The sequence below is a fragment of the Dermacentor andersoni genome, chromosome 8 (assembly GCF_023375885.2).
Source record: "Dermacentor andersoni chromosome 8, qqDerAnde1_hic_scaffold, whole genome shotgun sequence".
Classification (NCBI taxonomy): Eukaryota; Metazoa; Arthropoda; class Arachnida; order Ixodida; family Ixodidae; genus Dermacentor; species Dermacentor andersoni.
The window spans coordinates 64812760-64828823 of NC_092821.1; the positions used below are offsets into that span (position 1 = coordinate 64812760).

The following is a 16064-nucleotide window of genomic DNA, read 5'->3' on the forward strand; positions in this document are numbered from 1 at the left end:
TCATAGCTAGCCGAACTGTGAAGTTGAGAGTGCAAAGGAAAAGGAAACAAAATTTTGATGGGAATCAATAGAAAAAGCCACTGTGTATGATGGACCCAGTAACGGGAGTGGTTCAGAAATTTAACCATTCCCTGGGAACTTGGAATGTAGATAGTGGCTGCAGTATTTTGCAGACAACCTCTGCAGTGGAAGGAAGCAAGCATACATCTTGGAATTATGTCAAACAATGTCTCACCTTGAATGAGCACTCCAATGTTATGATTTGGCAAAGGGCAATAAAAGATACCTACATCAGCCTTCCATTTACTCTCTATAGAATGACCTGTGCCATTTCAACAATGAATAGAGAGGCACACTTGATAAACTGAAACGAGTTAGAATAGCACCCTGCCTTTACACAATCAAAACTTGTCCCATAAATCACCAGCTGCTCAAAGCAAAGGCCTTTTGTCACAGTACTCGTGCTCTAAAACAAGCTAGAAAAAGAAAGACGAAGAGCCACACAGGTAAAACCAAAAATACCTAAACGTCCAGAGGACATGAGAATCTGGAGGGTTCCAGGTCTCCGAAATGCTTTCTGTGTGCATTTGCTTCAATCCTTTCATTGCTGAATTTGACAGAATTGATTTCTTTGTTTCATTTTTTTTTCATTTGTATACGTGCCAACCTGTGAACTTTACAATTCGTAAAGATCCCGTGAACATGACAAAAAGTAGGTAGGGGTTATAGTTAAAATTTTTTAAAGGTTTGACCTGAGTGCACACATTTTGTGGGATACATGTGCACAATGCACATGCATTGATGCAATAATGCAGCAAACTTGGAGCAGTAGAGAAAGCAATGCATGGTCTTTTGATCACAGTGACTTTTGCAGCGACTTTGCTGTTGACAATTTAGCCTGCTTCTGGAGCTTCCTTGAACAACCTTGCTTAAGCGAGTACCCATCTGGTATGTTGCATCTTGTGCTGCAACAACAGGGCAGCATAGGTATCATTAAAGTTGCTTTCTTCTATGTATTTATTGTTTTGCAATTGTGTGCCAACCCATCTCAAGACCTTAAGAATGAACAAAGTACTCCTCTGGTGTCCTCTCACAAACATTTTTCTAAGAGTATGTTGGAGAGAAACTAGGAAAACTTGTTTGCAAACAGCATCTATTTATCACATAACATGAAGTGAGATTTGTAAAATCATAGAACAAGCCTAATTTATAAAATTTATGACAATTTCAGGAGAACTGGCAGGTACGCGTACACGAATAAGTAGAGATTTTCGAGTGAAGATTTTTAAATTAAAACTTTGGACACATATCTCTCACATATAATTGGGTGCACCACGAACCACAACAAATAAAACTGTATGGGATCATTTTACAGAGCCCTACCTTATAGCAAGGCATATCTATCGCAAGAGCATGTAGCTTTCTTTTTATTTCATCATCACTCGCCCAGGATCGTTCAGACCTCGTTATCGTACCTGCCAACTTGAGCATGTTGAAATTCAGCAGATTTGCCAGGTGGGGCTACAGCAACATCAGAAACAGCTTTGAATGGCTGCCACTGCAGTTATTAGACCCCTTTCCGCCAATACATTTACCATCATCATCATCATCATCAGCCTAGTTACGCCCACTGCAGGGCAAAGGCCTCTCCCATACTTCTCCAACTACCCCGGTCATGTACTAATTGTGGCCATGTTGTCCCTGCAAACGTCTTAATGTCATCTGCCCACCTAACTTTCTGCCGCCCCCTGCTACGCTTCCCTTCCCTTGGAATCCAGTCCGTAGCTCTTAGTGACCATCGGTTATCTTCCCTCCTCATTACATGTCCGGCCCATGCCCATTTCTTTTTCTTGATTTCAACTAAGATGTCGTTTACCCGCGTTTGTTGCCTCACCCAATCTGCTCTTTTCTTATCCCTTAGCGTTACACCCATCATTCTTCTTTCCATAGCTTGTTGCGTCGTCCTCAATTTCAGCAGAACCCTTTTCGTAAGCCTCCAGGTTTCTGCCCCATATGTGAGTACTGGTAACACACAGCTGTTGTACACTTTCCTTTTGAGGGATAGTGGCAACCTACTGTTCATGATTTGAGAATGCCTGCCAAACGCACCCCAACCCATTCTTATTCTTCTGGTTATTTCAGTCTCATGATCCGGATCCGTGGTCACTACCTGCCCTAAGTAGATGTATTCCCTTACCACTTCCAGTGTTTCGCTACCTATCGTAAACTGCTGTTCTCTTCCGAGACTGTTAGACAGTACTTTAGTTTTCTGCAGATTAATTTTCAGACCCACCCTTCTGCTTTGCCTCTCCAGGTCAGTGAGCATGCATTGCAATTGGTCTCCTGAGTTACTAAGCAAGGCAATATCATCAGCGAATCGCAAGTTGCTAAGGTATTCTCTATCAACTTTTATCCCCAATTCTTCCCACTCCAGGCCTCTGAATACCTCCTGTAAACATGCTGTGAATAGCATTGGAGATATCGTATCTCCCTGTCTGACGCCTTTCTTTATAGGGATTTTGTTGCTTTCTTTGTGGAGGACTACGGTGGCTGTGGAGCCGCTATAGATATCTTTCAGTATTTTTACATACGGCTCGTCTACACCCTGATTCCGTAATGCCTCCATGACTGCTGAGGTTCTGACAGAATCAAACGCTTTCTCGTAATCAATGAATGCTATATATAAGGGTTGGTTATATTCCGCACATTTCTCTATCACCTGACTGATAGTGTGAATATGGTCTATTGTTGAGTATCCTTTACAGAATCCTGCCTGGTCCTTTGGTTGACAGAAGTCTAAGGTGTTCCTGATTCTATTTGGGATTACTTTAGTAAATAGTTTGTAGGCAACTGACAGTAAGCTGATCGGTCTATAATTTTTCAAGTCCTTGGCGTCCCCTTTCTTATGGATTAGGATTATGTTAGCGTTCTTCCAAGATTCCGGTACGCTCGAGGTCATGAGGCATTGTGTATACAGGGTGGCCAGTTTCTATAGAACAATCTGCCCACCATCCTTCAACAAATCTGCTGTTACCTGATCCTCCCCAGCTGCCTTCCCCCTTTGCATAGCTCCCAAGGCTTTCTTTACTTCTTCCGGCGTTACCTGTGGGATTTCGAATTCCTCTAGACTATTCTCTCTTCCATTATCGTCGTGGGTGCCACTGGTACTGTATAAATCTCTATAGAACTCCTCAGCCACTTTAACTACCTCATCCATATTAGTAATGATATTGCTGGCTTTGTCTCTTAACGCATACATCTGATTCTTGCCAATTCCTAGTTTCTTCTTCACTGCTTTTAGGCTTCCTCCGTTCCTGAGAGCATGTTCAATTCTATCCATATTATACTTCCTTATGTCAGCTGTCTTACGCTTGTTGATTAACTTAGAAAGTTCTGCCAGTTCTATTCTAGCTGTAGGGTTAGAGGCTTTCATACATTGGCGTTTCTTGATCAGATCTTTCGTCTCCTCCGATAGCTTACTGGTATCCTGTCTAACGGAGTTACCACCGATCTCTATTGCACACTCCTTAATGATGCCCACAAGATTGTCGTTCATTGCTTCAACACTAAGGTCCTCTTCCTGAGTTAAAGCCGAATACCTGTTCTGTAGCTTGATCCGGAATTCGTCTAGTTTCCCTCTTACCGCTAACTCATTGATCGACTTCTTATGTGCCAGTTTCTTCCGTTCCCCCCTCAAGTCGAGGCTAATTCGAGTTCGTACCATCCTATGGTTACTGCAGCGCACCTTGCCGAGCACGTCCACATCTTGTATGATGCCAGGGTTAGAGCAGAGTATGAAGTCTATTTCATTTCTAGTCTCGTCGTTCGGGCTCCTCCACATCCACTTTCGGCTATCTCGCTTGCGGAAGAAGGTATTCATTATCCGCATATTATTCTGTTCTGCAAATTCTACTAATAACTCTCCCCTGCTATTCCTAGTGCCTATGCCATATTCCCCCACTGCCTTGTCAACAGTCTGCTTCTTGCCTACCCTGGCATTGAAGTCGCCCATCAGTATAGTGTATTTTGTTTTCACTCTACCTATCGCCAATTCCACGTCTTCATAGAAGCTTTCGACTTCCTGGTCATCATGACTGGATGTAGGGCCGTAGACCTGTACAACCTTCATTTTGTACCTCTTATTAGGTTTCACAACAAGACCTGCCACCCTCTCATTAATGCTATAGAGTTCCTGTATGTTACCAGCTATATTCTTATTAATCAGGCATCCGACTCCTAGTTCTCGTCTCTCCGCTAAGCCTTGGTAGCACAGGACGTGCCCACTTTTTAGCACTGTATATGCTTCTTTTGGCCTCCTAACTTCACTGAGCCCTATTATATCCCATTTACTGCCCTCTAATTCCTCCAATAGCACTACTAGACTTGCCTCACTAGATAACGTTCTAGCATTAAACGTTGCCAGGTTCATATTCCAATGGCGGCCTGTCCGGAGCCAGGGATTCTTAGCACCCTCTGCTGCGTTGCAGGTCTGGCCGTGGTCAGTTGCTTCGCAGCTGCTGGGGACTGAGGGCCGGGGTTTGATTGTTGTGTTCATATGGGAGGCTGTGGCCAAGTACTGCACCAGGGTGGCCAATCCTGCTCTGGTGAGGAAGTGCGTTACCGTTTCTGGTCACTGGGATCAGACCCCACTCCAGGCCTGTTTATGCAATTTGATCAACACATGGATTTTTTTTTTTAATCCGGTGGAAAATTGCGCGGCACCGGGATTTGAACTACGGACCTCTTGCACGTGAGGCGGGTGTTCTACCTCTACGCCACCGCTGCACCGCAATAATTCAAACACTGATAATTCGCACTTTTGGTTAATTCAAACAAAATTCAAATTTTTGGTTGACCCGCTCTGTTTTCAATGTATTTAATAGCCGCTTAATTCAAACTCTGTCAGTCGGTTAATTCATACTTTTTGCGGGTTCGTACCAGAAAATATCCGCAAATTGAATAGCCTTCAGAATTAGTCTAAAGCTGATTGCCTGCCTGCAATTGACAAAGCGGTGAAAACCATGCGGACCACTGGTACAAGAACAATGCGCACCACACCGCACGATTGTGTGTCAACATGCCGTGGTGTTGCAAAAACAAAAAGGGGGGGGGGGAGCAGGCAGATTGGAGGCGCTTTCCACATCGTCTTCCAAGTGGAGCCTCATCTGCGCTGTTATATGTAACGATAACTTCATTCGTCGTGTAAGGATGCTTGTGTGGCTCGTGTGCCTGTGCCTTTGAAAGACCTCTGAGAAATTAAAGTCCTTTCAAAATGACACAGAGGAAGTTGCACGGTTCCGCTTGGAAGACACTGTAGAAAGCGCCTTCCCTGGCGAGTACGAAAGTGACGCATGCGGCATTCGGCCTACTCTGCCTTCCCAGTTTGCCGGCCAAGTCTGAACCACGTGACCTGCCTTCCCACCTGCTACGTGCTGCTGCGCCTGGTGTGCCGCACATTCCACGATCGACCAACCAGATCGCCATGAGGGAAGTACCGAACGCTATCCCTCAAAGAGAAATTGGCTGCTATTGAAGAAGTCCATGCTGGAGTTAAGAAAACTGCAGTGGCGGAGAAATATGCAATGACCAAAAGTACACTAACAACCATAGTTAAAGCCAAGGACAAGCTCAATTTAAGTAGAACCCTTTTTGTAACCCTCCAGGTTTCTGCCCCGTAGGTGAGTACTGGTAAGACGCAGCTAATATACACTTTTCTCTTGAGAGATAATGGCAACCTGCTGTTCATGATCTAAGAATGCCTGCCAAACGCACCCCAGCCCATTCTTATTCTTCTGATTATTTCCGTCTCATGATCCGGATCCGCCGTCACTACCTGCCCTAAGTAGATGTATTCCCTTACCACTTGCAGTGCCTCGCTACCTATTGTAAATTGCTGTTCTCTTCCAAGACTGTTAAACATTACTTTAGTTTTCTGCACATTAATTTTCAGACACACTCTTCTGCTTTGCCTCTCCAGGTCAGTGAGCATGCATTGCAATTGGTCCCCTGAGTCTCTAAGCAAGGCAATATCATCAGTGAATCGCAAGTTACTAAGGTATTCTCCATTAACTCTTATCCCCGATTCTTCCCAATCCAAGTCTCTGAATACCTCCTGTAAACACGCTGTGAATAGCATTGGAGAGATCATATCTCCCTGCCTGACGCCTTTCTTTATCGGGATTTTGTTGCTTTCTTTATGGAGGACTACGGTGGCTGTGGAGCCGCTATAGATATCTTTCAGTATTTTTACATACGGCTCATCTACACCCTGATTCCGTAATGCCTCCATGACTGCTGAGGTTTCGACTGAATCAAACGCTTTCTCGTAATCAATGAAAGCTATATATAAGGGTTGGTTATATTCTGCACATTTCTCTATCACTTGATTGAAAGTGTGAATATGGTCTATTGTTGAGTAGCCTTTACGGAATCCTGCCTGGTCCTTTGGTTGACAGAAGTCTAAGGTGTTCCTGATTCTATTTGCGATTACCTTAGTAAATACTTTGTAGGCAACGGACAGTAAGCTGATCGGTCTATAATTTTTCAAGTCTTTGGCGTCCCCTTTCTTATGGATTAGGATTATGTTAGCGTTCTTCCAAGATTCCGGTACGCTCGAGGTTATGAGGCATTGCGTATACAGGGTGGCCAGTTTCTCTAGAACAATCTGACCACCATCCTTCAACAAATCTGCTGTTACCTGATCCTCCCCAGCTGCCTTCCCCCTTTGCATAGCTCCTAAGGCTTTCTTTACTTCTTCTGGCGTTACCTGTGGGATTTCGAATTCCTCTAGGCTATTCTCTCTTCCACTATCGTCGTGGGTGCCACTGGTACTGTATAAATCTCTATAGAACTCCTCAGCCACTTGAACTATCTCATCCATATTAGTAACGATATTGCCGGCTTTGTCTCTTAACGCACACATCTGATTCTTGCCTATTCCTAGTTTCTTCTTCACTGTTTTTAGGCTTCCTCCGTTCCTGAGAGCCTGTTCAATTCTATCCATATTATAGTTCCTGATGTCCGCTGTCTTACGCTTGTTGATTAACTTAGAAAGTTCTGCCAGTTCTATTCTAGCTGTAGGATTAGAGGCTTTCATACATTGGCGTTTCTTGATCAGATCTTTCGTCTCCTGCGATAGCTTACTGGTTTCCTGTCTAACGGCGTTACCTCCGACTTCTATTGCGCACTCCTTAATGATGCCCATGAGGTTGTCGTTCATTGCTTCAACACTAAGGTCCTCTTCCTGAGTTAAAGCCGAATACCTGTTCTGTAGTTTGAGCCGGAATTCCTCTAGTTTCCCTCTTACCGCTAACTCATTGATTGGCTTCTTGTGTACCAGTTTCTTTCGTTCCCTCCTCAAGTCTAGGCTAATTCGAGTTCTTACCATCCTGTGGTCACTGCAGCGTACCTTGCCGAGCACGTCTACATCTTGAATGATGCCAGGGTTCGCGCAGAATATGAAGTCGATTTCATTTCTAGTCTCACCATTCGGGCTCCTCCACGTCCACTTTCGGCTAACCCGCTTGCGGAAAAAGGTATTCATTATCCGCATATTATTCTGTTCTGCAAACTCTACTAATAATTCTCCTCTGCTATTCCTAGAGCCTATGCCATATTCCCCCACTGACTTGTCTCCAGCCTGCTTCTTGCCTACCCTGGCATTGAAGTCGCCCATCAGTATAGTGTATTTTGTTTTGACTTTACTCATCGCCGATTCTACGTCTTCATAAGAGCTTTCGACTTCGTGGTCATCATGACTAGATGTAGGAGCGTAGACCTGTACAACCTTCATTTTGTACCTCTTATTAAGTTTCACAACAAGACATGCCACCCTCTCGTTAATGCTATAGAATTCCTGTATGTTACCAGCTATTTCCTTATTAATCAGGAATCCGACTCCTAGTTCTCGTCTCTCCGCTAAGCCCCGGTAACACAGTACATGCCCGCTTTTTAGCACTGTATATGCTTCTTTTGTCCTCCTAACCTCACTGAGCCCTATTATATCCCATTTACTACCCTCTAATTCCTCCAATAACACTGCTAGACTCACCTCACTAGATAGCGTTCTAACGTTAAACGTTGCCAGGTTCAGATTCCAATGGCGGCCTGTCCGGAGCCAGGTATTCTTAGCACCCTCTGCAGCGTCACAGATCTGACCGCCGCCGTGGTCAGTTGCTTCGCGGCTGCTGGGGACTGAGGGCCGGGGTTCGATTGTTGTATTCATATAGGAGGTTGTGGCCAAGTACTGCACCAGGGTGGCCAATCCTGCTCTGGTGAGAGAGTGCGTTACCGGTTCTGGTCACCGGGATCAGGCCGCACTCCAGGCCTGTTTGTGCAATTTTCTCAACACACGGTTTTTTTTTTTTTGTATTTTCCGGTGGAGAATAGCGCGGCACCGGGATTTGAATCACGGTCCTCTTGCACTGGAGACGGATACTCTACCGTCCCCGTAGGAGTTAAATTAAAAATTAATTTATGGGGTTGTACGTGACAAAACCACTTTCTGATTATGCACGCCGTAGTGGAGGACTCCGAAAATTTCGACCACCTGGGGCTCTTTAACGTGCACCTAATTCTAAGTACACGGGTGTTTTCGCATTTCGCCCCCATCGAAATGCGGCCGCCGTGGTCGGGGTCCGATCCCGCGACCTCGTGCTCAGCAGTCTAACACCATAACCACTGAGCAACCAAATAACGTGACTGTATTATGCCAAAGCTAACGTAAGGGAACCAGACATCATGCAATGCGTATTAGACCTTTCCCACATGTGTGCTCCCCAATGCATGTCTCAATATGAAGCAAATTGAGCTTGAGTTAGATTGCCTACATGCAAATGGCTTGAACTTAAATCGGATTTTGGTTGGATACTTAGCGCATAATGACAATTATGATGCGACTGTGCTGCCACATGCACAGTCGCATCCACATGCCTTCGGTGGCCCCAAAAGGCGCCTTTTAAAATAGTCTGCGAGGTTGCTGCGGCAGCATGTCAGCTTGAGAAATCCAAAAGAAACACTGGAGCAAGATCGCCACAAGCATCTTGCAACGTACTTCCCACTGGCTTGCACGAGAAAACCGCATGTCCGTCAGCCTTGCTTTTATGCAAAGCTTGCCAACATTCCTCTCCAAGGCATCCACGTGCTCCACGTAGTGAAGCAAAAGATCCCTCACGGACCTCATCTACAGGACCTCTTGCAAAGACAATGTTGAGACAGCCTGCCCTACCGCGTCAGCGTTGCCGTTGTGGCCGTCACTGTTGCTATCCAATGTAGGTACATTCGTGACGATTGCCTCATCACTTAGACCACTTCGTTTCCAAATCTATAGCAGTGCGCTTTCTTTTCACCAGCAATGTCGTGCATTGCCGATGATCAGCGGGCGGATCTATTGCGGAAGGGGATTATTTCAGTCCATTCCTGTTCGCAGTCCATTCCTGTTCGGAGGGGTAGAAGGACAACGGAAGAGATGCGTCACGCGAGGCTGGCGTGTATATCTCATGGAAAGTAAAGCACGGCGGCAGTTTCGGGTGGCGAGCGATCATGCAGTGGCTCGCATCTAACTTTTTCTTTTTTTCTTTTCAAGGATTTCGCATTCCATTACATTTCGGCACGGACACCCAGCAGCCAGACTTTATCGTTATGACCGATAATGCGGCCTAGGGACATTGTAGTAAGCGGGTTATTTCCCCATAGAAAACATACAGAAGTTGATTGCGCAGCAGTTTTTCATCACTATAACTGATATATTGTTAACACCGATATTGTTATAAGTGGGTTTGACTGTAATTAAGGGACATGCACATGTTTCATGCAGGCAGCTAATTTTCACTCTTAATGTGTTTCACCGCATAACACGGCTCTATTGCGGCGAAGCTGACTAAAGAGAACCGATACTTATGCATCTTTTTCGGCCCCAATGTAACTGTAGCCCTGTGCTCGGTTTCAGGTAGGTTTTAAGCGGTGCACACTTCCTCTTGTGCTTCGCCTGCTGCTCCGTGCATGTTATCTCCCATTATGATTGTGCAACCTCGGTCGCTTGTTGGAATGTATCCGTCATTGTGACGTATACATTTATCGTCTTCGCAGCAACTTGAGACAGCAAATTTTCCTCTGTACAGCTAAATTTACGTGACCGCCGCATTCAAACGCAATGTAAGATGCGGGAACATCACAAGACGGTAATGTATAAACGTGGGCATAATACATGGGAGTCAATGGGATTTGCGTCAAGACTGCAAAAATGCTATGTAGCAGGCTAGAAATTGCAACGCCGAGAAATGTGTCAACACAGGTCCACTCTACATAATCTGTACTCTTCTCCTTCTCTCAAAAAACCTTTTTAGTGATATGGCCTCATAGATTAAAACCTCGTTAAAATGAAACCACATCTGAAACAAAAATAACTTCGTTATAACCGATATTTATTATTAACATATATTTGTTACACTGTAATAGCAGCAAGAATATTTTTGTTCACTTCGTTAAGTCTCATAATTATGTCTGTTCGTTATATTGAGGTTCAACTGTACCTAAACGGGCATTCATTTGAATTTCCACCCATTTCCAGAGCTCGGATTGGCGTAATATTTTGCAGACACGATTGAACTTGTTTGCTAGCAACAAATTAACCTGGTAATGAGTGCTTTAAAATGTTGAAATGCACAACTCATATAGCATCCTTTATGAAAAAGGAATCTGTGAAAAACAGGGGAAGAAAAAAAATAACAAAATATGGCGCACCATGTATCTGGATGATGTTGGCGCTCTTCTGGTTGAGCACGACGTAAAACTCGCGCTGGTCCGACACCTTGCCGACCACCCACCACTCTGTGGTCGTCTTGGCCGTCATCTCGCCAGCGTCCTCGATCCTGCATTGGTGGGATTTACTCGCAATGTGGTTCACATTCGGCAGGCAAAGATAGAATGCTAGGAGTAAGATTAAAGTAAGTTCTGCTATAGAGGTAAGGATAAGCATGGCTATAGTTACATCGTTTCGCTCACATGCGTAACATAAATGTGCTAAAGAGTAACGAAGAACTTAAAAGCAATAATACAGTGGAATCTGGATCATACGAATCTCACGGGGTCACAAAAAATATTCGTATTAGCTGAAATTTGTATCATCGAAACACAATTAAAACTAGCTAAATTAAAGAGTCAGAGGTGAACTGACTCAGGCACACGTACGTAAAAAGCATTTACTTTTGAAGAAAAGGTCTCTAATGTCCTTCTGCTTCTTTTTCTTTGTCAGGTCACTTAGCAGACTGTTCAAATCCACAAAAACGTGTGCACGTGTCGTCGCTGATTTCATCTGCAGCAATAGCATGCCTCAGAACGTCGAGCGCGTGCCGCGTTTCAGCTGCCAGTGGTGGTCCTTCGCCATCGCCCACGTCTTTGTCATTGCCATCATCGCTAGAATGAGCAGCCTCGCATGTCTCTTCGACAATATCTTCTACGGTGCATGCACCACAGGCTGTGAGATTGTCACCTGCTGTGCAAAAGTCGTCAGCTGTGCACTCGACATTAAGCTGTACCCAATCCTCAATTGTATCTTCCGGCTCTGGGGGCACCTCTTCTGGACTCCTGAAGAAGCCACATTTGCCGAAGCAGTTCGCTATAGTAGTCGGAGTTACCAGATCCCATGCCATAGCTATAAAATGGATGGCGTCCAAGAGGCTTATTCGCAGGTCGCCTTAGTCCTTTCGATCAATTTTAGCAAGTAGGCGGCACACAAGAAGGCTCTTAAAATGGTGCTTTCCGTTCTTTATAATCACAGTGTCAAGGGGTTGCAGGTGCGTCGTTGTGTTCGCGGGTAAAAAGACAAGTTTGACGTTTTGAAGCGTTACTTGCCTTGGGTGGGCGGCGCACTGGTCAAAAAACAGAACAATCTTCAGATTCTTGCAAGCCATCCTCCTGTCAAGGAGCGACAGAAACTCTTCGAACAGCGTCGCCGTCATCCAGGCCTTTTTTTTTTTCGTGATAGATGCATGGCAAATGACTCTCGCGCTTGAAGCCCCGGAGCTTTTGAAACTTGCCAACTACCGTGAGCATAAGTTTCTCCGATCCGTCGGCGTTACAGCATAAGGGAACAGTAATGGGCTCATTGCTTTTTTTGCCTCCTTTGCACGCTTCGCCTTTTAAACAGAGGCTCTTCTCGGGTTGCAGGTTAAAAAACAGACCTGCCTCATCAGCATTACAAACATCACGAGGCTCATACTCCGCGATGAGTGACGGCAGCTTCGCTAGCCAGATGCTGACAACTGCCTCGTCAGCCTTTATAAACACTCTTATAAACAAGACCGTGCCTAGTCTTAAAACGCTGCAGCCACCCACCTGAGGCCTGGAATCCATCGATATGCAAAGCAAGTGCAAACCCGTCGGCTTTCTCCCGCAAAACTTTACCGTCAATATTTACACCAACTGCGGTAACTTCTTTAAACCAAGTCAGGAGAGTCTCCTCAAGCTTCACGTGCTGAGCGGTCTTCGCTTGCTTCGCGTTGACGTTGAATGAAAGCATGTTTTTCATGACAGAGTCTCGCTGTGCAACAATTGTGCTCAGTGTTGACGTTGCGAGGCCTAGCCCCTTAGCCAACTTTGTCCGCTTCCGCTTGGGATCCTCATCGACCTTTCGAAGAATGTCTAAAGTTTCTTTAAAGGAGAGCGCTTTCCACTTGCGAGACATAGCTCGCTGCGACTACGCAAAATGGCGCAAACACAAAGAATGCAGCCCGAAGCACAGCAGCCACTCTGTCCAATGGCACGCGGAAAAGGAGGAAAAGCAACAAAAGCGCTTCAAGCTCTTCGCGCCCAGTCGCGGCCTCCGCGCTGTCCGGCGCCACGTCTGTGCCTCCGCACCAAAAGAGAAAGGGAGAAATCGCGTGACTGCGCGCTATTCTCTTTCGTGGCTGTCGGTGGGGCGGCGTTTATTCGTATCAACCGGCGCGGGTCAAAAATCTATTCGTAACAACTGTTCTCTAGCACGCTGCAAAGTAATGGGGCTCTGCCGGGACCACAGAAAAATTCGTATCATCCACAAGTTCGCATTAGCCGTGATCGTATCATCAAGATTCCACTGTGTATAATAAAAACTAAAATAACACTTTTGTTCGTGCAGTCACTAGCACATGCTTGCACCAGTATTTGAACAATACACTTTTTCTCCTGGTATATTTCCCATTTATTGGCCACTTCATCCTGCGGCAACTGTGCCTTCTTTGCCTGCCTGTGCTCTCGAGATGATTTCTGTCGTTCTGCGATCGCTTCTCGTATCTCCCTGTTCCACCAGGTTTTCGGTTTCCTTTTTCCTTTCCAATGAACGTGTTGTTTCTCTTTCCGTATTTGTCGTTATTACACTTAGAAGCTCAGTACTATATTACCACTCTTTACTTGGCCATTTGCAAAGTTCTTCCTCGGCTCTTGTGACTATATTTGCTATTTGTTCAGCGTTCAAATTTGGACTGGCCATTTTGCTCTCCTTGCTCTCTTTCCCAACTACATATCCCATTTTCAAAATGATGCGTTTATGGTCACTCCCTATGCTGTTAAACCCTTCCTCATCGATGACCATTTCTCTCAACTTATGAATTCCTTCTGTCATCAGACAGTAATCAATGGTCGATTGCCGGTTTCCCACTTCCCACGTGATCTGTCCTTCACACTTAGGCCCTGTATTCACGATCACGAGGTTATGTTGCTCGCAAAGGTCTAGCATTGACTTCCCGTTATTGTCGGTATAGCCATCTAAATCCTGAATGTCAGCATTCATGTCACCTTATAGGATAATTTCAGCATCATTCCCAAAACTCTTAATATCAGCACTAATGCATCCACTAACTCTTTGTTCTCCGCTTTGCAATTATTTCCGGTCCACAGATAAGTAACGCTTAGCCAAGTTTTTTCCCCACTCATTGTACCTGATAACCAAAGATGCTGTTGACATTTTGAATTTACTCTTTCCCATTTGGCTCCATGATGGATGAGCATTTCAACTCCTCCTCCCTTTCTTTCCGACTTAGTTCTGTTGCACCCTTCCCAAACATAATTCTCAATCACTGGCGGCTCTTCCGAGTCTCTAAGGTGCGTTTCCGTAACCGCATACACCACTATTTGTTCTCTATGTAACTGCTCCTCTATCTCTGCCCACTTTTCCTTTCTTTGGCCGCCCTGCATGTTTATGTAGCCTATTGCATGGCGAGCTCTCTTTCTTGCTTTCCTCCTTTTTCTGTTACTGGCTGCGATGCTATACTGAGGTTCCCTTAGGGGACCTTCATTACTACCTACTCTGGCCTCCTGAGCACCTGTGGGCCCCCTAAGAAAGCCGCAGCGCGACCAGCAAGTCAATAGCCCACTTCTTGTGCTAGCATGTAATTGAAGTAGATCCCGTCCCGTTGAAACCCACCACACCTTCTCACTTGCCTTTTTACATCGACAACCTCGAAGCCTTTTTCTCTCCTCATTTTGCATATCGCCTCATTAGCAGCCACTACGGCTCTTTGTATGTGACTGTCACATACAGGCACCTCGGGCACCGTGCACACCACACTCTGCACCTGAGGGGACAGCTCACGCAAGTCGTCTACCCCGTTTGCCAAGCCCTGTCCCTTTCCGGTTTAGGATGTCATTTAGCCCACCTGCTACTATGACAAGGTTGCGCACATGGGCATTTTCCATGAGCTTTGCTTTTGCTCGCTTTATGACAAAGCCCAGTGTTCCCCCCCACCAGAAATGTCCCTACCACCCCTCTTTTATCACCTTTCACCCTCTTCAGAACTAGTTCTGAGCACCTAGCCAGGTTTGAGTTGCCGGTGATAATCACGATTTCGCTCTCTCCCTGCTTCCCTTTGCCCTTTTCCGCATGATTTGGACTCAACAAGGGGCACTGACCCCTGCGCTCCTGCTTTTTTCGCGTGATGGCCTCACGGTAGGTGCCGCTTTTTCCAGCTAACCCCTCCCCACGTTGCACTCATTCGACGTACTTTGCTGGCACTCCCTCCTCTGTCATGTTGGGGGGACTGCGTTCCATTGTCATGACCATTCTCATTCACAATGGTGGCCCTGTACAGCTTTCCCTTGGCTGCTTGAAGTCTTTTTTCCACTACCTTCCCTGCATTACGCTCCATCTCATTTTTGAGCTCTTCGCCCTGTTTGACAAGCTCATCCTGGAAAGCCTCAATTTTCTTCAGCCTAGCATTGACATCACAGTGTGTGCCGATTGATTTGATTCCCTCTCCATTTTCATCCATCCCCTCGTCTGCCTTGAGGGACCTCCCGCACACCGCACGTTTTCTAACATGTATTGCACGGCTTTTTCTAAGCAAATACTATAATACTATAATAATACAGAGCACGTGCCTTCTAGCAAAAACCGGTACGCACAGTATCTACATCCTTAAAATGCCGCCAATTCTCACCGATGCTTTAAAAGCAATCAATGCCACACAGACCTAAGGTATGTTATGTTTTTGCACATGTTCAACCACACGGCCACGCTCTCACTTTCCTACCAAAGCAATATTCCCGATAGCAAAGCACACGCAGTAAGCGCCAGCTGCATCACGGATGCAAAGCAGCTGGCGCCATTGTGTGGCACGCCGCGCCAACTTGTGATGCCCTAATCGGCGCGCTGGCGGAATAGAGTTTCATACAATAATTACTAGAGGGAACTCTGGACTAGTGTCTATGGAAGCTGCACTGAGAATGGTTGTACCAGCATGGGAATTAGGGGAAGTACATGGATTTGCCTAAACTTGTCTTTTTGGCTTCAAACAGCTTTGTGACTTTGTAAACTCGTCATTTTCAACAATGTACTGCATAATAAATAAATAAATCAACATGATTAAAATTGTCCGAGGGCAGGATTCGAACACAGGAACTCTAGCACACAAGCCTGACATTGAAACCATTAAGCCACGTATGCATGTATCGTCAAGCGAACGAAACGCGCTTATGAATTTATTGCGGGCATGCCAGTGCCTGGAGACGCTTGGTGCGTTTCGATTTGGCCACCTGAACAGCTGAATTGTTGCAATTAATAGCAATTGTGCGTGTTCGCGGCGTCTTCTGTA

General features: G+C 45.6%; 1 protein-coding gene across 1 annotated transcript in view; it reads right to left on the reverse strand.

Moving 5' to 3' along the window:
• Nucleotides 1-16064, reverse strand: part of Ccz1 (vacuolar fusion protein CCZ1) — an 85444-nt gene that overhangs the window by 8962 nt on the left and 60418 nt on the right. Inside the window, exon 12 of the mRNA XM_050174212.3 lies at nt 10741-10868. Coding sequence (XP_050030169.2) covers nt 10741-10868 — 128 coding nt within the window. The remainder of the gene's footprint in view (nt 1-10740; nt 10869-16064) is intronic.